Here is a 21,834-nt window from a genome sequence, read left to right on the forward strand (position 1 = left end):
CTAGAAGTGACATCATAGTTTATGTACTCAATAAAAATTTAATTAAGTCATTACAGGAATTGCAGTCATCATTTAACCCTCTGATTTCTTCTGTTTAGTTTATTATGAAACATTCAGTAATACCAGTCACTGAATCCTGATGGCTTATAAAATATCTTCATGAATTTTAATGGCTTAAATAAATGGGAAAATATGAGTAACTGATATAAAAGGAACCTTTTCCTTGTGGTGTTGTATGTATGGGTTTTTGTGAAAAGCAAAGCATTATGGAAAGGATGAGTTTAATAAGAGAACAGCCCAACACTATCTGGGAGGAGTTTCTCTTCTGCTGGGTGCAGCTGTGTAGTCTTGGGCAGAGTGCTCCATATAGAATGATCTGGCAGTGGAGAGGTGGGGAACCTGCACACCAGCAACCAAAAACTTAAATGAGGGAATAAAATCCAACAGGGATTCACCAGAGCGAATATCCCACTCCCCTTAGCTGCTGGACTAGCTAGAAGGGCCCTGCCGAGTGAGTCCGGTAGTTGAGGAAGCTGCTGTCACTTGCCCTCACCTGTTGCCTGCAGATCCTGTGTCTGTACTGATCTCACTTCCACCCTCTTCCAGGAAGGGCCCTTTTCATGATCTAATCCAGCCTGGGTGATGATATCTGAAAAGCATTTCTAGCTGTGGCAGCTTGCCATTGTCTCAGCTAGAGGTGAAGGGAGAGGCAGCTTACAGGTCACTGGAGTTAGAATATAGGACCAGGAAGTCAAGGAGCCTTGCTAGTAAGGAACTCTACTCTTGCACTCTGTTTTTCCTGGGCAGTATCCAACCAGAATGCAGGTGTATCCCAAGAGGAGAAAATGTGTTTGTATGTTTGTGGGCCTTGCTGGAAAGCAAGAACTGAGGTTCGCAGATGAATGTGTTGATGATCTCTGGAAATGCCCTGCAGATGGTAAAGTAGGAAAAGCACTCACCCAGAAATCAGGTTCTAATCCTGGCTCTGACACTTGATGTGTGACCTTGAATAAGTCTCTTCTTTCTGGGTTTCATTTCACCCTTTCCCTCAAGGGTATTGAGCTAGGTAATGTCTGGGGGCCCTTCCTGCTCCAAAGCTTAATGGTGTGATACATGACATAAACTAGCTCTGCTAGGCAGGTTCAGTGAATGTTTTCCTCTGAGAGATGCTCCTGCCTTACTGTTTGACACCTCTGATATCGTCCGTTTGTGGCTGTGATTATTCCTAACACAGTTAGGGGAACAACTCGTGTGGGAGTAGGGAGAGCCTCCAAGTATGGGTATCAGGAGGTCTGAGTTGTACTTTCATCCTCACATGACAGAAAGAATGAACTCTAGCTCTGGCCTGTTTCTTCACTCTTCCTTTTACCGCAGCCCTTTCTGGAAGATGGGATAGTAGAAGTTTGACAGTATATGTTTCTGAAATTCCAGAAACACGGAAGGTATTCAGCACCGGGAAAGAAAGGAGAAGAAGAAGAAAATCCCCCAAAACACTAGTTGGATAGAACATGCTATGCATGGCGTAGTACACAGGCCCTTGTAAAAATTCAGTTACCAGCAAGCCTGTCTTAGCCCCTGCTCTGTGTTAGGCTCTGGACCGGATGATGGGGGTGCTGAGATTAATCAGACATGGTTCCTATGACCCTTGAGTAGCTCCCAGACTAAAGGGAGAGACAGATGCATAAGCAGCTCTAAACCGTGTGTGTACCCAGGGAGAAAATATGCCCAGAGAGCTGTGAGAACACCAAGGATGGATGGCTAATGTGGCCCTGGTTGAAGGTGTGTGGAATAGGTCATGGTTTGCACTCCTAGTTACATCCAGTCTACATTTTCCAGCCTTGAGCTTCACAATCCTTTCATTTTTGAAAATTATCTATGACTGTAAAGCATTGGAACTGGTTTTGGTTTTATGTAAACAAACCAGAAGTTATTACTTATAATTCCTTACATTTGCAGAGCATTCTGCAGTTTACCAAGGCTTTCAGCATACACACATTATTAAATTAATGAATGAATGCATTCTAACTCACGTGCTCTTCCAAACATCCCTGTGTGTAGGAAAGGGGCCGGGTGCAGTGGCTTGCGCCTGTAATCCCAGCACTTTGGGAGGTCAAGGCAGGCTGATCGCCTGAGGTCAGGAGTTCGAGACCAGCCTGGCCAACATGGTGGAACCCCATCTCTACTAAAAATACAAAAAAATTAGCCAGGTGTGCTGGCGGGTGCCCGTAATCCCAGCTACTCGGGAGGCTGAGGCAGGAGAATCGCCTGAACCCAGGAGGCGGAGGTTGCAGTGAGCTGAGATCATGCCACTGCACTACAGCCTGGCCAACAGAGCGAGACTGTCTCAAAAAAAAAAGGAAATGGGCCGGGCGCAGTGGCTCACGCCTGTAATCCCAGCACTTTAGGAGGCTGAGGCGGGTGGATCACGAAGTCAGGAGATCGAGACCATCCTGGCTAACACGGTGAAACCCTGTCTCTACTAAAAATACAAAAAATTAGCTGGGCATGGTGGCAGGCGCCTGTAGTCCCAGCTACTTGGGAGGCTGAGGCAGGAGAATGGCGTGAACCCGGGAGGTGGAGGTTGCAGTAAGCCAAGATCACACCACTGCACTCCAGCCTGGGTGACAGAGCGAGACTCCGTCTCAAAAAAGAAAAAGGAAATGGACTCAGGTTGACTTGCTTAAGATAACATCCTGTGTACATAGCAAAACTATCACTTGAACCCAGGTTTTCTGAGTCTAAATCCAGATCATCCTTTCTACATTTCTTCTAAGACTAGTTATGAGCCACAGGATAAAATCACTCAGTCTTTGATTTGTGACCCAAAGTAAAATTATCCTCCCAGAAGCAGAACCCTGGCAGACTGTAAGGAGCGTAGACTCTGGATTCAGACTGACCTGGATGCTGATCTGAGCTTTATCATAAATTTGCTGTGCGACACAAGGCATCACTTCACCCGTCTGAGTCTCTCACACAGTCACTTATAGTCTGAGTGACTGTAACACATCTACCTCTCTGAGTTCTGATGACGATTAGAGGAGATAGTGTCCATAAAGCTCCGGGCCCATGACAGGTGCTTGGTAAATGAGATGACTGTGGGCATGGTCACCATCAGAGTTGTTAAGCACAAATCTTGTTCTCCACATAAAGTTCCAAATGCCTTTTGGCTGTTTCCAAAACCATCAGTTCAGATAGTCAGTGAGTCCTTACTCTGTGCTATACATTGCACTGGCTTTCTGCTGGGATCCTGAAGAGGAATAAAACGTGGACCCTGCCTTACAGCATGTTACTGTCTGGAGGTCAGAGTTGTACCCTATTGAAGGCATTCAGCGAACTGCACTCTGGGCCCTGAAGATCCTGCAGGCCAGGCTGTTCCCCAAGAGGAGAGAAGAGTTCTACCAGGCTCTCAACCGTCTCACCAGAATTGCATTTCTAAAACAGTCTCCTTTGGGAGGCCGAGGCAGGCGGATCACGAGGTCAGGAGATCGAGACCACGGTGAAACCCCGTCTCTACTAAAAATACAAAAAATTAGCCGGGCGTGGTGGCGGGCGCCTGTAGTCCCAGCTACTTGGAGAGGCTGAGGTAGGAGAATGGCGTGAACCCAGGAGGTGGAGCTTGCAGTGAGCCGAGATCGCGCCACCGCACTCCAGCCTGGGCGACAGAGCGAGACTCCGTCTCAAAAAAATAAAATAAAATAAAATAAAAAAATAAAAAAATAAAAATAAAACAGTCTCTGAGTTTTTGTTTGTTTGAGACAGGCTCTCATTCTGTTGCCCAGGCTGGAGTGCAGTGGTGCGATCCTGGCTCACTGCAGCCTCAGCCTCCCGGGCTCAAGTGATCCACCTCAGCCTCCCAAGTAGCTGGGACTACAGGCATGCACCACTACGCCAGGCTAATTTTTGTATTTTTTTGTAGGGATGGGGTTGTGCCATGTTGCCCAGGCTGGTCTCGAACTCCTGGGCTCAAGCGATCTGCCTGCCTTGGCCTCCCAAAGTGCTGGGATTACAGGCATGAACCACCGCCCAGCCAAAATGATCTCTTAACTTTAACATTCTTCTTGCTTCAGAGTTGCCCCTGCTTTGTTCTTCCCTCCTTTCCATGGCCTCAGAGGCCCCCCTTTTTCCTCAGCATGTCTCTCAGAGTCCTGCCTCTCTCCCTCCTCTTCCCACCTCTGACCACCTCCTTCTCTTTGTTTTTTCATCACGACAAACTCTTTTGAGTGGCCCTTAAGATGTCTCCTAACCTAGTCTCAACATAACTTTCTTATGATCCTGCCCATTCACCCTCCCTGACACCCTCCCTGTGCCATTTTTCTTTCCAGCCTCTGCACCTTTGCACACCTTGCTCTGTCTAGAATGCTGTCTATCCCTTCTCCCCCTCTCTCCTCTGTCAAACTCCTCCTCCTCCAAGGTTCACTTAAATGTTACCTCCTAGAGAGCCCTTACCAGCTCCCTCAAGCAGGTAAAACTAAAACCCATTTATCACTCAGCATATTTAGAATAGGATTTGAGGCAACATGTTGCAGTGTAATTATTTTTTATATGCCTATTTTCCTACATTGGACTGTGCTCCTCCAATCAAGAAACTGTTTCTTATACTTGGTTCATAGGATCTAGCGCAAAACTAAACATGTGGTTGGGGCTCAGTTCATTAAGCTGACTTGTGTAATTTGAGATCAAAACCTAAAAGAATTTGGCAAACTGGGGAGAATCCTGACACGTCAGGGAATTGAGAATGGACTGGCAGCTTGACTTGTTAGTGGCCGTCTCTCTGTTCTGCTAAGAGTCTGTGACAGCTAAGAGTCAAAGATCATACTTTTTGGGTTTTTTTCTTTCTTTCTTTCAAACTTTTGTTATTGCCCATTTGTTTCTGTAGGTTAATCCCTATATCCTGAAGAAGAACATGATCCTCATGACAAATCATTTCTATGCAGCGATCTTGGGATATGATGAGGTAAGATTGTTTGCCAAGGCTTAGGCAGGACAGTGGCCTCCCCCAGCAAAGGCTTTTGATGAGAGCCTCTGAGGGAAGCTGCAGGGACCATTGTTACTGGCTGCCACCATGGCGTAGTATTTATTTCTTCATATTCATCAGCTGGGCAGCGAGAATGAATGTGCTCAGCATGTTTGGGAAACATGCCACATGTTTGGGAAAGAAAGCAGTATATAATATGGTCAAACCATTCAACTAATCAGCATTTGTTGAGTGGCTGCTGGGTGCTGGATAGAGGGACAGAGGCAAATGAGACACTGTCTTAGCCCCATGTGCTCCCAGAGAGAGGAGGATATTCATGTAAACAGCATGGTCTGCCAGGCAAAGTATACACTTTTTTTTTTTTTTTGCTTTAATTATGAAAGCAATACATACTCATTTTAAAAGTTTGTAAAACTGGCTGGGTACAGTGGCTCCCAGCACTTTGGGAGGCTGAGGTGGGCGGACCACTTGAGGTCAGGAGTTCAAGACCAGCCTGGCCAACATGGTGAAACCCCGTGTCACTAAAAATGCAAAAATTAGTTGGATATGGTGGTGGGTGCCTGTAATCCCAGCTACTCCAGAGGCTGAGGCAGGTGAAATCGCTTGAACCTGGGAGACGGAGGTTGCAGTGAGCCGTGATCATGCCTCTGCACTCTAGCCTGGGTGACAGAGTGAGACTCCGTCTCAAAAAAAGATAAATAAATAAAAATAAAAGTTTGTAAAGCTGTACATAAGTGGTTGAAGTAGAAATCAGAAGACCTGGCCAGGCATAGTGGCTCACGCCTGTAATCCCAGCACTTTGTGAAGCCGAGGCGGGTGGATCACCTGAGGTCAGGAGTTTGAGATCAGCCTGACCAACATGGTGAAACCCCGTCTCTACTACAGATACAAAAATTAGCCAGGCATGATGGCATGCGCCTGTAATCCCACCTGCTTGGGAGGCTGAGGCATGAGAATCACTTGAACCTGGGAGGCGGAGACTGCAGTGAGCTGAGATTGCGCCACTGCACTCCAGCCTGGGCAACAGAGTGAGACTTGGTCTCAAAAAAAAAAAAAAAAAACGAAATTAGAAGACCTATTTCCTATCCTGCTTCCGACGAAAACTTAATTTCTGGTTTATTGGATGTCCTTCCAAATGTTGTCTGTGCATAGACAAGCACCTTTGTCTTTTCCTTCTTTATGCAACTGGAGTTACACTAGACACACGATTCTGCAACTTGCTGTTTTCACTGAAGTATGTATCTTGGGTGTCCTTCCACATCAGTATATTTGGAATTTGGATCTATCTCATCTTTTTTTGTTTGTTTGTTTTTTGTTTTAGACAGAGTCTCGCTCTGTCGCCCACGCTGGAGTGCAGTGGCGCGATCTCTGCTCACCGCAAGCTCCACCTCCCGGGTTCACACCATTCTGCTGCCTCAGCCTCCCAAGTAGCTGGGACTACAGGCGCCCACCACCACACCCGGCTAATTTTTTGTATTTTTAGTAGAGATGGGGTTTCACCATGTTAGCCAGGATGATCTCGATCTCCTGACCTCGTGATCCGCCCGCCTCGGCCTCCCAAAGTGCTGAGATTACAGGCTTGAGCCACCACACCCGGCCTCATCTTTTTAAAAAAATTGTAAAATATACATATCATAAAATGTACCATTTTAACTATTTTTAAGTGTACAGTTTAGTAGCATAAAGTACATTCCCATTGCTTTGCACCGTCACCACCATTCATCTCCAGAGCTTTTCCATCTTCCAAACTTAAACTTGTCCCTATTGAACAATAATTATTCCCTCCTTCCCTCATATCCCCTAGCAACCACCATTCATTTGACTTTATGCCTCTGAATTTGACTACTGTAGATAATTCATGTAAGTAGAATCACACAATTTTTGACCTTTTGTGACTGACTTATTTCACTTAACATAATGCCCTCGAGGTTCATCTATCTCATCTTTTTTCTCCCCAACATTTATTGTGGAGATTTCAAGCATGTAGAAAGAATGGTGTAATGAACACCTGATATTTTAAACTAACCATATGCTTTTATACTGATTTTGTGGTTACCTCCAGATTTAATGCAAGCATGACCCCTCCTGGGAAGCGGTTCCTGAACTTCCTGTGACTCAGCTCATTCCATCCTCCCTGCACTCTCACAGTGCTTACTACATTCGCATTATCTGTCACCTTGGTTGGGTGGGGATTTCTTTTTGGGTAGTGGCAATGCCTACTGTGTTTGCATTTCCGTGGCCTGGCATAGTGCTTGCCATGTGTTAGTCAAAGAGTGAGAAATGCATAAAAGGACAAAAGTTAAGAAACTGGAGTTCAGATTGGAGGAAATGTTACCAGCCTGGAGATAATAATTAAAGCCGGGAGATAAGCTTACCAAAAAAATCCAGTTAAATAATTTGGTTAGGGTCATAGGACCAGTTAAAATAGGGTCTGCTGATTCCTATTCTACTAGATATCCTGAATTACAAGGGAGCATTTACATTGCATACTATACACACCATTAACTTAACATGAGCTTTTGGGGGTTATGGGATGGGAATTGAGAATTATTGCTCAAGTGTACATATCAATTATAAAAGTGAACAAATTGTAATTGTAGAAGCCTTACAATATAGGAAAGGATGAGGCTTAGGAGTGAAGAACTACACCTCTCTATGAGCCTTTGTTTATGGTCTTTATTGCAGGTGGCTCTGTTGGCTCAGTCGATCCTTTCTTCAATATTAATTAATAAAAATGTACCGAATTGTGTTTGTTCCCAGTCCCCCATCCAATCCATTCTGGCAGAGCCATTTTACCCAACTGTGCCTGACCACAGGTGTCACCTGGGGTGCTTTTAAAATCTAGATCTTTATCACCTCTCTGAAGATTCCGATTCAGTAGGAGTGCTGCCTGGTGGTTCAACAAGTCACCTGAAGGTGACTTTTAAGAGCAGGAAATTTTGGGGAAATATACTAATTACGTGGGACACTTTCTTAGAAATATCAGTGTCTGGGCCCTATCCCCCAAAGATTCTGATTTAATTGGTGGAGGTGGACATCGGTAGTTGTAAAAGTTCCCAGGTGATTTTAATGTGCAATTCTAGAAGTTTTTCCTGTATTTTAATGTGCATGTGAGTCACCTGGAGGACCTAGGTACAATTCAGATTCTGACTCAGCAAGTCTGGGGCAGGGCCTGAGAGTCTGCATTGCTAACAGCTGCACATGATGGGGGTGCAGCCATTTTGCAGACCACACTTGGAGTCACAAGGTTCTAGAGCTATTCGATACTAAACACGTGCAGCTATTTTGATTTAAATTAATTAAGTAAAATGGAAAATTCAGATCCTCAGTTACTATATGTGGCTACCGTCTTGGACAGTGCAGATACAGAACAGTTCCATAGTCACAAAAAGTTCTATTGGACAGCGCTGTTCTACAGCAACCTTTTCCTAGAATCTTGCTTCGATTGTTCCCCCTCATTGGACGCTTTGGGAACTTCCCTGTTTTCTATGACATTAGTTCCAAATTGCTCCCTGAACTTCCAGGTCTTCTGTGAACTGTTCCCATTGCTGTGTGCTCTATCTGCCTTTATATTTCTTGTGCTCTCTCTTAGGCCATTTGCCTTACTGCCCTATAGACATTCTGTGCCTGACTGAGACTCTACCTAACAATGAGGGGTTGAGGGCAATAGCTGAGTCTTGGTCAGCTTTAGGGCCTGGTTCAGGGCCTGGCGTACCTTGTAGGCACTCCCTCTGTAAATGTTTTGAATATTTTCTCTTGCTTAGAATAATCTGCAGCTGGCCGGGCACAGTGGCTCACGCCTGTAATCCCAGCACTTTGGGAAGCCGAGGTGGGTGGATCACGAGGCCAAGAGTTCGAGACCAGCCTGACCAACATGGTGAAACCCCGTCTCTACTAAAAAAAAAAAAAAATTAGCCCGGCATGGTGGTGGGCGCGTGTATTCCCAGCTACTCGGGAGGCTGAGGCAGGAGAATGGCATGAACCCAGGAGGTGGAGCTTGCAGTGAGCCAAGATCGCGCCACTGTGCTCCAGCCTGGGTGACAGAGCGAGACTCCGTCTCAAAAAAAAAAAAAAAAAAAAAAAAAAAAATATCTGCAGCTTTCCAAATCTTCCCAATTTTTTTTTTTTTTTTTTTTTTTTTTTGAGATGGAGTCTCACTCTGTTGCCAGGCTGGAGTGCAGTGGCACAATCTTGGCTTACTGCAACCTCCACCTCCCTGGTTTAAGGGATTCTCCTGCCTCAGCCTCCCGAGTAGCTGGGACTAGAGGCAGGCGCCACCATGCCTGGCTAATTTTTTTTGCATTTTTAGTAGAGATGGGGTTTCACCAGGTTGGCCAGGATGGTCTCTATCTCTTGACTTCGTGATCCGCCCACCGTGGCCTCCTAAAGTGCTGGGATTACAGGCGTGAGCCACCACACCCGGCTAAATCCTCCCAATTCTTAAAGGCCTACTTCTTCAGAAAGGTTTCCCTGACCTCTCTGGATCTCTTGTGTTTTTACTGTAAATTTCCACACCCATCCATCTATTCATTATCCATTTAACAGGTAGCTTTTGAGTGTCTACCATGTGTGATACATGGGAATATATTGGTGAATAAAACAAACATGGTCTGGCTCTTTCCCACTGGAGCTTACCTTCTAATTGAGAGACATACTAAACAAGTAGCAGATAAACAAGCAATAAATATCTAACTACAGTAGAGTGCAGTGAGAGAGAACAACAGGGGGAATGACTTGGTGTGGACCAGGAAGGTCTCTTTGAGGAGTTGTCATAAAAGCTGACTGTAGAACAAGGAGGCAGCCATGTAGAGTGTAGCTGAGTCTCACTATGCAGCTTGGCATGTGTTCATTCTCCGGGATTTTACTCTGTGCTGCTGTTAGATGTGCACTGATTTTGTCCCTTCAGCTAGATTGCAAGTTCCCTGAGAGCTCAGACCATATTGCTGTGACTCTTGTGTTCCTAGCATCATGCTGAGCACATAGTGATGTCAAATCAATCTTCATTGAGTGGAACTCTGCCACTCTAAACCCTTAATCAGAACTAGAACCCTCCAAAGCCAAAACGATCCCCTTGGCTTCCTCTCAGTTACTCTAGACCTAGGCGTCTTAATTTCTGAAAGATGCTTCATTGTGTCACGAGGGAAAACAAGTAGGCACCCGAGGCCGGGCACAGTGGCTCACGCCTGTAATCCCAGCACTTTGGGAGGCCGAGGCGGGCAGATCACGAGGTCAGGAGATCGAGACCATCCTGGCTAACACAGTGAAACCCCGTCTCTACTAAAAATACAAAAAATTAGCCGGGCGAGGTGGCAGGCGCCTGTAGTCCCAGCTACTCGGAGAGGCTGAGGCAGGAGAATGGCGTGAACCCCAGGGGGCGGAGCCTGCAGTGAGCCGAGATCGCGCCACTGCACTCCAGCCTGGGCGACAGTGAGACTCTGTCTCAAAAAAAAAAAACAAAAACAAACAAAAAAAAAGTAGGCACCCGATTAGATTGGGGGGAGATTACACTGTGTCCTCATGTTTGGTTTCCAGGACCCTTCTTCCATTTCTGCTTTCTTAGTTTGAAATGTGCACCCTCAGATTAGTCTTTCATTTGTTTTCATTGCCTTACGCTAGTACTGTGGTGGGAAGAAGGCAGAAATTGTGTTCATTGATTTATTCAGCTATTCTTTTTTTTTTTTTTTCTGAGACAGGGTCTCACTCTGTTGCCCAGGCTGGAGTGCAGCAGTGTGATCACAGCTCACTGTATCTTCACTCTCCCCGGGCCCAGGCGATCATCCTGCCTCGTGCTCCCGAGTAGCTGGGACTACACTTGTGTGCCACCATGCCTGGCTAATTTTTATACTTTTTTGTGGAAACAATTTTGCCATGTTGTCCAGGCTGGTCTTGAACTCCTGGGCTCAAGTGATCCACCCAGCTTGGACTCCCAAAGTGCTGGGTGGTATTCAGCCATTCTGATTGCTCTCCCACTCTATGCCAGGTTCTGTATTCTGACTAGAGCAGGTCAGTCATCATCCCACCTCATCAGTGCATGCTGGTTCTAGTTCAGCCATCAGTTAGCCAGCCTCTAAGCCTCAGTTTACTTATCTTTCAAATGGGGATATAGGCCAGGTGCGGTGGCTCACACCTGTAATCCCAGCACTTGGGAGGCCAAAGCGGGCAGATCACTTGAGGTCAGGAGTTCGAGACCACCCTGGCCAACATGGTGAAACCCTGTCTCTACTAAAAATACAAAAAATTAGCCGGGTGTGGTGGTGCATGCCCATAGTCCCAGCTACTTGGGAGGCTGAGGCAGGAGAATCACTTGAACTTGGGAGGCAGAGGTTGCATTGAGTCAAGATCACGCCACTGCACTTCAGCCTGGGTGACAGAGTGAGACTTCATCTCAAAACAAAACAAAACAAAGCAAAGCAAATGGGAATATAATATCTGTTCTACTTGGCAAACATAATAATTAGGAGCCAGGTGTGTGAGGGAACCCTAACAGTCTGGAACGGTTGGGTTGTTCTCACTATTAGTGAGTTCTGAGTCATCCTTTTCCTTCTGATGGCTCAGGAATTCCTGATTATGGATTTGCCCCTTCCCAGCCATCTCACCCGCTGCTAAAGTTGCCTGTTTTCCCATCCTGGGCTCTGCCCATTCTCCAGGTCTCCATAACACCTGCTCCCAATCCCATTCCTTTCTGCACAGCACATATGGGTTGCTGCCAGCAGCGCTCTGGCATGTGCCCAGCAGACACAGGCACGCTGTTGTGCTAGCAAATCATTTGCAGAAGGGTGATGTGCCTGAGCTTGTCCTCTGCTCCTGTCCCCATTTGCCAGAAGAAGCCAGTTTTCCTGACTCAGCCATTGTGCCAGGACAGTCCTAAGCTGTGGAACTGTAAGGAGTGTTTATCAGAGAGCATTTGGAACAGGTGGAATGTTTTTCTACCAAACTGTCAGCACCCCATACTGGACATGGCCCTTCTTGGCAGCAGGCCTGGAGCCAGACCTCATATACCACAATGCCCAAGAGGACAGACCACAATAAAATGTTGAATAAAGTGATCCTGGGTCTTTGGGTAATGTTTACCACTTAGAGAGCCATTCATGGCCAGTATCTCTTAATTCTCACAACAACTCTGTGGGATAGGTATTATTAGGCTTGTTTAACTCATGAAAAACTGAGGCTCAGGAATGGCTAATAGCTTCTTAAAGGCCACATGGCCATCAAATGACAGAGCTGGCATTTGAACTCTGTGCTCTGGTTCCCAGACCCCACTGTTTTGACTGTATCCCAGCTGTCTGCCAAAGCATGCTCCTAATCTTTGTATCCAACAGATTACACTTAACAAATAGTTCAAGAATGCTGTAAGTAGAGCAGGTAATTTCATCTGTTTTGAAGAAGTAGAAGATTGAGACTTTGGTTTAGTCAACTGCCACCATCACTGATCTTGGCAGAGGTGGAATTAGGACTTGATCTCCCTTCTAACTCCAAGTCAGCACATCAATTCCACACACTGCCCTGGCACCTGGACAGAGCAACTTCTCAGAGCCTGTTCCATCAGTCACCTTCACCCCAGGAAGCAAGACTCTTAGCCCTCCCTCCTCTAGAGGTCCAAGCTAGAAAATGTCCTTAGCTAGTGGCTGGGGCTCTTATTTTGCTTTGTAATCTTTAAGCTTCCCAATAGAAGTCTCCTCTCCGCCAAAAGAGGCAGCGTTAGGCACACACACACATGCAAGCTCTGAGCCTGGCCCTCTGTGGCCCCAGCAATCCTGCTGAACATCCTGTTCCCCTACTTAGGGAGAGGCTGGGCCCAGAGTTGGGTAACAGTGAAGACAAGGTAGCTGACTCCCTTCCCCAAAGAGCCAGTTGCCTTGCAGATATATGTCCTTGGACCAAGCAAGAAGGCACAGTCCATGCCCACCTCCATTCCTGGGAGAAACATACATTCACAATATTCCCAGCCCGTGCTCTGTGGACAGCAAGGGGAGCATTGCTGCTACTGTTTCTCTTCTCGGCCTCTCAAGTGTTGCCTAGGCCAGGCGCAGTACGGAGTAGAGGGAGCCGTGCCTGAGTCCCAGCTCTGCATCACCTAACTAGTGGCTTGGCCCCTCTGGACCCCCTGTTCTCCCTCTGTATGTAATAAAATGAAGGGATTGGGCCAGATGCCCTTGTAAGACCCCTTCCACCTCTACTGTGTGACTGCCCCATTTTCCTCTTGTGTGTGGAGGGTCCTTCTGAGCCGATTCCATGGTTGCTAGCATGTTCACAGTATCCCCAGCATCTATGTCCTGGCTCTGTGGTTCCCTCAGGAGACCATTGCTATGCTGTGTGTTCCAGGGGATCCTTTCAGACGATCATGGGCTGGCCGCTGCCCTCTGGAGAACCTTCTTCAACCGGAAATGTGAAGACCCTCGACATCTTGAATTGCTGGTAGAGTATGTGAGGAAACAGGTGAGCGACCCTTTCCCTCCCCTCCCTAGTCCTGGCAACAGTGGGTTCTCCTCCTGGGCTTTCAGGGGATCATGAGAGGTGGAGTTACCAAGGACCAGCCTGAGAGAATTCTGACCAGATCACATCAGCACTAGACGCTGAAGGAGTGCCTTCTGTGTGTCCAACCATGAACTGGGCCAGAGAGCGGGAAATGCGAAGAGAGAGAGAAAGATGCATCGAGTAGTCTCCTGCCCTCAGGAGCTTTGAGTCATTCATTCACTGTGCACCTCATTGCCTACTGTGCGCCCAGTGCTATGCTAGCAACTGGGCCCACAGAGTCCTGGCAGATATGAGCACGGGGTATAGTGGCAGCTGCCCACTGTGGACCCCTTCTCTACCCACTTGGATTTGTTTCCTGCTCCTGACTTCCAGCAGGACTGGGCAGCAGGCAGCATTTCACAGACAGCCTCTTCCTGCTAGATGCTCTCCACGGGCAAGCAGGGTCCCCCCACTTCAGTTTCTCACCTCTTTGGCTCCCCAGGGCTCTCTGACGTCAAAGCTTCTAGGAGAAAGTTCCGCAGTGGGGGCTGCTTACCCACATAGCTGTCCTCAAGCCCTGGGGAATTAATTCCTTGACCTCCCTGCCCTCAGATCCTGTATTGATGGGAAACTCATACTTGATAGATGAGTGAGCTGACTGGCAGCGAAGAGGACAGAGAGGCTCTTCCAGGGCCTCCCAGTGAGTCAGCCTGCACAGCTGCCCTAGGGCCCTAAGCTGTGTGATTCATGTGGCCACTGAGGCCTCAGCTGCCTCAGACAGCTCAGGCTGTGCCATGAGTCACACCTTTGCTTCATGGCCTGGCCCCTGGAGCTGAAGGGGTGTCACCCCACAGTTAGTCTCTTGTTCACTTGTATCCATGGTCTTCACGCCTCCAACAACCAGGAAAGGCAAGGCTGGACCTCAGCTCTTGAGAAGACAGGGCCAATAGGACTAGCTTGTTAACTGCTGGAAAAACCACATACTGGGGCTCTGCAGACCCACAGAGTAGAGAATCCCAGAGCCAGGACTTCTGTTTGACCACTCTTCAAATCTGCTAGAGCCAGAGAAAGGCACCGCATGGCCAGAGGGCCCCACTCACGGAGAATTCTGATACTCTGTTGACTGGACTCACCCTCAGACAGGAGTAGCAATTTGCAAAGCAAATACTGTGTTTTCTGAGAGACCTGCCCAACATTTCCATCTGCCATGGTGGGCTTGTGCCAGAAGCCCCAACAAGACACACTTGGGACTTCTCTGAGGGCCCTCTAGGAAGGGGCTGCCACAACCATTGTCCCTACAAGAGGTCCCATGCGGCCCCGGTGAGAAGCAATGGAAAAACAGCGAAGGGGCTCTTGGAAAGCAGGGAGCTTTGGTGGGGACCCAGTTCTATCAGCAAACCTTTGGAGCACCTGCTGCTCCATGTACTCTTGGGAAAGCAACGATTAATAAGACCCAGTCCTGCCCTGGAGGAGCCAGCTCATGGTTTGGCAAGGAAGCCCAGGCACACGGCTAACCCTGGAGTAAGCCAGCCCTTAATGTGATACGGTGGGGGCAGAGTGCTGAAGGCCGGGAAAGGAAGAGCAGGAGCTGGGCCTTGAGCAGTGTGGCCGATGGCCCAAGAGCCAACCAGAGGTTCTGTTGAGATTTTCAACCCAGGAGGTGGGCAGAGCGGTGGCACTGGGGGCAGAAATGGAGTCACTGTAAGGGAGGAGGGGGCTTTAGGGAAGAGATGGCAGGGCAGGTGGAATCCAGAGCTAAGGCATGTGCGAGAGGCTGGGGTTGAGTTCAAGCGTCAGCAGCTGGAAGCGGAAGCAACCGGAGTGGTGGATTCTTGGAAGGGGGAATGACCCAAAGCCTAAGATGAAGCCTCCTGGCCCTGCAGCAGTGGCTTCTCTGGATGATGACCATTTTAATGGCAGAGCTGTCTGCCCCTACTGTCCTAGAGAGGTGATACTGGGGCCTACTGACCAGGGGCCCACTAGAGGACAACAGGGGCATACATATGTTTAAAGTGTGAGTGCCTAGCACTGCATATATGCATATTGTTGAATCTCTTCATGTGTCCTATGAGGTACCTGTTTCTATCCCCTCTCTCAGACAAGGGAACTTAAATCTCAGAGAAGGGAAGCTGCCACCCTGGGTAGCAGCACTGGGAAGGGACAGAATCAGGACGCTCACCCAGCAGCGCTGGGGTGGACAGCATGGCTGTGTGCGCTGCAAGCCCTGACTTCCTGGCCTGCAGGAGCTGTCTAGGGAGGGCGTGTGGGGAGAAGTGTCCTTGGGAGGTGTGTGTCCGTCTCCATTCAGAGGTGTGATAGGGAATTCCCTAACTGCCCCCGCCCCCCAGCTCCCCAGTGACTGCTTTCTCTGAACCACCTTAGTGAAATTATCTAGGAGATCAGAGATGGCTTGGCCTGGGACCTGGGATGGTCAGAAGCCCCCCTCATGCCCCGTCCCCTTCCTTCCTCTCTTCTGGGAGGCTGGTTCCTGATGCTGGCTCCTCACATCTGCCCTGCGTCTGTCGCTTCCTCCTTCCGGCTCCCCTGGTTGCAGATACAGTACCTGGACTCCATGAACGGGGAGGATCTGCTTCTGACAGGGGAGGTGAGCTGGCGCCCTCTAGTGGAGAAGAATCCTCAGAGCATCCTGAAGCCCCATTCCCCCACTTACAACGACGAGGGACTTTGATGGGCTGGGCCCTCCACACGGCCGGCCAGCTGGCTTTGAGGAACCGCCAGGAGAGAAGTGCCTGTTGGTCCAGGACCTTGCAGAAAGTGGCCTGAACTGACCTCTGAACAGCATCTGTCAAATACCTGGCCCCATTTGTGTTGAGTTTCCTCTTAGTGTGCCCAGGAGTCTGAACTGCTGGGGTACGGGGCTGGGAGAACCCCTAGCTCTCCCGGGGTGTCTTCAACCTTAGGGGAAGCTCCGAGTGAGAGTCCCCCAGCACACACTCCCCAACCCCCTCCAGCAACTACATGTGACTGACAGCTTTTCCCAAAGGCCGAGGAAGGGATGGCGTAGGTTCAAAAGGGAAACCCCCCCAGGGCCTGCTGTGGCCTACGAGCAGATTGTAATGCTGCGAAGTCGGAACGGTGACCACGCATTGTCCCTCGGCTTTCAGCCATGGAGTTGAGTTGGCCATTAAAAGAAACAGAGACTTCTCTCTGCCATGGCCCTTCTTTATTCCAGGGACTTAGAAACTTGCCTGAGATGGTGGACACGGTGATGAGGGCACCGCCGAGCTCAGAGACAGAGAAAGGGAAGAGGCTGGGATGGTCTCTGCTGCTGCTCTTGCCTCTAGTTCATGGAGATGTGTCTCTGTTCAGGCCAAGGCACAGCCAGCCAGGCCCCTCGTCTGGGACCCAGGAGGCCTCTGATGACCAAGGGCTTTCACATCCTAAGTCATTTGGAAGGAAGCCTTGAGAACAAAGTCACATTTGTCACTCCCAGTGAACTGAATGAGGAACATGCTGTCTCCTGTCTTGGCCTCCCCTTTCATGAGATATTGGGGAGAAGAGAACATTCCTCCTGGCTTAGTTGTAGCAGACCCAGACCTGTGCCCAGCTTTGGGCCCCTTCCCAACTTCTGAAGCATGTGCTGCAGAGCCACCTTGGTCTGAGCACCTGAGGACCAGCCCCTCCTCCCTCAGTGCGAGTCATCTCTTGGGGGGTTTTCTTAAAGTGAAGAAAGGGGGTGGGGAACCATATTGCCCCTCCCTCCCCCATCAAACTTCCTTCATTTAACTTGCTATAAAATGAGTCATATAAAGAAACTCTATATGGGTGAGGTATATCCCACTTCTGTGAAAACATTACAAATCAAACCGCCTTCTCTCAGTTTATTTAAGATGCTTTTGTTGCGAGCGGAGCTCTAGAGTGAAGCCTCCTGTGTGTGTGTGAGATAATAACACCTTGTAACTCATTACAGCTGGGCACTATTTACATAAACCAGAGCTGAGCCAGGCAGGAATTTGCTGATTAATTTATTTTTAATGGAGTGAAGTATACCATGCACCAAAATAAACTTTACTGTGTGTACCTAACTGCTCCTGGAATGGATGGAAAAATTAATGGAACAGATTTTGGCTCCCAACTCTACACATTAATTCATATATAAAAGTTATTTGAGCATTAACCCATTTGCTGCCCAGGGTAGCTCCCCAGCCACAGATCCCAGCCCATGGCACCAGTTCAGCTACCGGGCTTGCTTTAGAATCCTGGAAGCTCAGATTTGGAAGGAATTTGAAAGGTCATTTGGTCCAGCCCTGGTCCAGAACCTGACTCCCCTTCTTAGCATCCCAGTCAGCCAGTGTTCATGCAGGCCCTGGATGAATCCCTCCAGCATCTGATGGTTCCTGCCTATAGAGCTAGTCCTGTCTGCACAGGAGTTTGTCATCGTGCAACACAGCAACTTGCAGTATGGAGCTGCCTTTGAAGGAGCCAGATTGGATCTATCATGTCTGATGTCGGTGAGCCCTCACTTCTTGGCCGTCAGCACCTTTCCCTGACTCTGCCAATCCCCCTCCCCTTAAGATCTATTCCAGGTTCCTTGGAGGCTACCTTTATTCTTGGTTTGGCCCCTGCCTCCATTTCTGTTTTTATGAGTCTACCCATCTCTTCTCTGAGCACACAACCTCTTAGGGTTACCTGGAGAGATCATGCTATGTGTCCTCTACCTAGAACCTTCGTCCCTCCTTCTTCTGTCCCCTCCAGGTACAGGCACGATATCCGTGCTGCTCCCCACATGGTTCTCTGCTCTGGAGCACTTACCTTTTTATTTATGTAGAGACAGTTTCTCACTATGTTGATCCTCCCACCTTGCCCTCCCAAAGTGCTAGGATTATAGGCATAAGCCACCACACCTAGCCCTGGTAACACTTACCTTACCATGTTAAAATGGTTTTCTTACCCACCTCCCACACTGTACTGTGAGCTGCCTCAGCGTGGAGTGGACACTGTGTTTGTGTTGGTCACCATTGTTTTTCCAGTGCTCGGCCGAATGCCTGGTTCATGATCAGCATCAGTATATACTTGGATAAATGAAAGAATGAATGTGTGACTAAATCACCAAGTGTTATCAATACAACCCCAACCAAAAAGCCCCCTTCTGGACCATTCTCAGTGTGACCCTTATTTATTTTATTCCACTTATTTTAACAACTTAATATTGAGCACTCCCTTTGGTCTTAGCATAGGAACCAAAATGGAAAGTTCTTTCCATAGCTAAATGTTTTTCTAATGTAAATCATTATTGTACAAAACAAGTGAAGGACACAATTTCTTGCCTTCAGGGAGACTGCTCTGTAGGAATGATTTTGTCATTTATTAATATTTGTATTCTGTATTCTTCCAGAAAAGATCACAGCAGATTAAGAGACACAGTTTATAATAAAATTGTAGGCTGGGTGCAGCGGCTCATGCCTGTAATCCTAACACTTTGGGAGGCTGAAGTGAGCGGATTGGTTGAGTCCAGGAGTTCGAGACCAGCCTGGGCAATACAGTGAGACCCTGTCTCTCAAAAAATTAGCTGGGTGTGGTGACATGAGCCTGTAGTCCCAGCTACTCAGGAGACTGAGGTAGGAGGATCACCTGAGCCCAGGAGGTGGGGGTTGCAGTGAGCTAAGATCATGCCACCACACTCCAGCCTGGGCAACAGAGTGAGACCCTGTCTCAAAAACAAAACAAAACAAAAAAAACCTTAAAGTTTGAAAGATCAGATCCAGGTATTGGGAGGGAAAAAGAGGGAAAACAATTATGTTGGAAAACCTGGACTGCTAATGAGCAACTTTCATATGACCTTTTAAAAATTGTATAAAATACTGTAAATGCATTGTCTCACACCAATCAGGTAAAACAGGTATTATCCTCATCATTTTTATTATCCCTTTAACACAAGTGAGGGGACTGAAGCTTAGAGGGGCCTCTAGAGAAAGAGTGATCGAGGGTAAGAAGGGGCCAAGAATGCTCCAGCCCACGACAGACCCTGGGGACCCTGCTTTGTCCCCATGTCACCCTGCCTCCCTCCCCCAGGTCAGCCAGGAGATTTGCAATTGAGTATGAGATCTTACTCTGAGCTTCCTGGTCAAAGGTGGGAAATGGAAAGCCCTAAAGTTGTAGAGTTCCCACTGTCACATGAAAGGAAGTACACTTATTCATCAGAAGAAACATCTTCCTTACTCTTCAAAGAAGACTGTATTGTAGAGGTTTTCAAATGAGAAACACTGAACAGTACCCCTAAGATTGATGTTTTACCTAAAAATTTGAAAAAAATAAATCATCGCTATTTCTTCCGATGAGAAATAGCAATGCTATACGACAAGACGGGGTGAATCTTAAACCGAGGTTGAAGCCCAGGCCGCGCTTCAGCCAGCATCTTTTGTTTTCCCTCCGTGCCAGGCTTGCTTGGTATTTTCACTTGTCACCTCACTCCCTGCCTTGCAGGTGAGGATTCTTAAGCTCATGTTCCAGGAGGGAAATGCCCAGATGTACCCTGTATGGTGGCTCTGACCCAGTCCACTGCTTCAGGATGTGAAGAGTGAGGCTTAAGGACACGGGAAAATGGGAATTGAGGACTAGCTGTCCAGATGAAGGCACAGAACAGGAAGCTCTTCAGACTGCAGCAACTGTTGAGTTAGCTGCTAAGGGAAGGAAGGGTTGCAGGGATCAGGTGGGACCATGAGTAGGGGTAGCATAGATCACACATGAGCTGCCAGGCAGCAGGGATTGCTGCACCCATGATGCAATAGGGAAACAGGCGCACTGAGAAGAATCTGCTTGCTGCTGCAAGGTGACCCTGCAGCAAAGCTGAACAGTCGTTTTTTCTGGGTTCCACTCCATTGCTTTTGGTGCACCTTGGTTGCATCTGTGGGGAGCCAGTCTGGTGGCAGATGGACTTCAGATGCTGGAGATGCTCCAGGGAGAGCAAGGGCATGGGGTAGGAAGGACCTTGGCGAACCTCAGGATAGACCTCAGGGACGAAGGATGTTGGCCTTGTCTTGGTTAAAGAAATTCTGAAGTTGATGAGCTCCCGGAGGTGATGGCAGCCCCGAGACTGGGTTGGGAGTGCAAGGAGCATTCACAGGAGGTGGCAGGAAGAGCAGGTACCAGTGCAGAAGGTAGACTGTGGAGCCAGGGAAGAGGAGAGCTTCTAGAAGGAGACTCAGAGCAGCATGCTGAGAAGAAATAGAGGGATGCTGGGAGGAGGCAGAAGAGGGGGTGAAACGAGGGGGTTTGCAGGAACGTGCTGAAGATGTATTTGGGGCAGGGAGGACTCTGATGAGCTAAGCACTTAGTGGAGTAGGGAACTTCCTATGAGTGTTAGGGACTCTGATGAGATCCCTCTGGAAATGGAAGCCTGATCTTGAGAACAAGGGCCTGGCTTTGGAGGTGGTGAAGGGAATCCTTTCCTGAGACCAGCGATTGGGAGGACTGATAGGGGGAAAGGAGTTTCTGAGGAGAGGGCTGAGGGGGAAGGGAGAGCTCATGCCAGCTGGTCTCGATCTAGAGTTTATCAGCCATGGGGGTGGAGTGGGAGGGAAGTGGAGCTGGCAGGGGTATTTGAACTCTTACCCTGGGAGCAGCCCTCCTGTACCTGTTGCTCTGGTTCCCACTTCTAGTCTGTCCACTGCACCTACCATGCCTCACCCACCCTACCCACTGGGCTTGGCCTTAGAGGGGCGGAGGCCAGACCTCAGGCCCCTGGCCCCGACCCTCCCCGCTCCCCCATCAAGTTCTCTGTAGCTTCCAGGGGACTTCCCTGGAGCGACGTTGGTGAGCCTAGGACCCAGACCCTGACCAGGCCACGGGCTCCCTTTTTCCGTGTGGAGGGGAGAATAAGGAGAAAAGATCCTGGAGACCCTGGCTGGGGAATTTCCAGGAAGGGACCTCCAAGCACCAACCCATGGCGTCAACAAGTGATGGACTACAGCGGTAGTGCCGGAAGCGCCTGGAGACCTCCCGCCCAGCCATTGCATCGGACGGGGGAGGCTGAGGCCCTGCCAGGCCTCACTGCAGGTTTCAGTCAGGAACCAGCACCCACGGGCCTGGGCTGGGTGCTCTTCCTTTTTTTCTCTCCCTGTGGCCAGAAACAGCACTCACCTCACACTTGGGAGAGGGCCCGCCACTGCGCTGTGCCTTGCTTGAAGGGGCGGGAGGTGGGGCCATGGCTCCTCTGAGGTTCTGCAATGGGTCCAGGCTCTAAACCCCAGGCGCTTGGTTTATACCTCAGCCTAATGCGTGGTTTATAATTATTTATGGGTCTGTCTTCCCCACTGAACTGTGAGCTCCTCCAGGGCAGAGACAAACTCTTACTCATCTTTGGGTCACCTGCTGGCTGAAGGTGGACACTAAATCCATGCTGGGAGGATTGGACAGAGGGAGAGGGGGTGGGAAAGGGAACCTGC

General features: G+C 48.7%; 1 protein-coding gene across 5 annotated transcripts in view; it reads left to right on the top strand.

Annotated features, from left to right (window-relative positions):
* LOC100579420 (ubiquinol-cytochrome-c reductase complex assembly factor 1) overlaps positions 1–21,834 on the top strand; it is a 117,688-nt gene that overhangs the window by 94,823 nt on the left and 1,031 nt on the right. For 2 of the 5 annotated variants that reach the window (XM_003273569.2, XM_012511944.2), the window contains 3 exons: positions 4,877–4,954; positions 13,298–13,411; positions 15,984–17,475. In XM_003273569.2, the coding sequence (XP_003273617.1) occupies positions 4,877–4,954; positions 13,298–13,411; positions 15,984–16,118 (327 nt within the window). In that variant the 3' untranslated portion in view covers positions 16,119–17,475. Of the gene's footprint in view, positions 1–4,876; positions 4,955–13,297; positions 13,412–15,983; positions 17,476–21,834 lie in introns of those variants that run through there. The other 3 variants (XM_003273570.2, XM_030826265.1, XM_030826267.1) reach the window with 2 other exon arrangements.

The sequence above is a fragment of the Nomascus leucogenys genome, chromosome 13, assembly GCF_006542625.1.
Source record: "Nomascus leucogenys isolate Asia chromosome 13, Asia_NLE_v1, whole genome shotgun sequence".
Taxonomy (NCBI): domain Eukaryota; kingdom Metazoa; phylum Chordata; class Mammalia; order Primates; family Hylobatidae; genus Nomascus; species Nomascus leucogenys.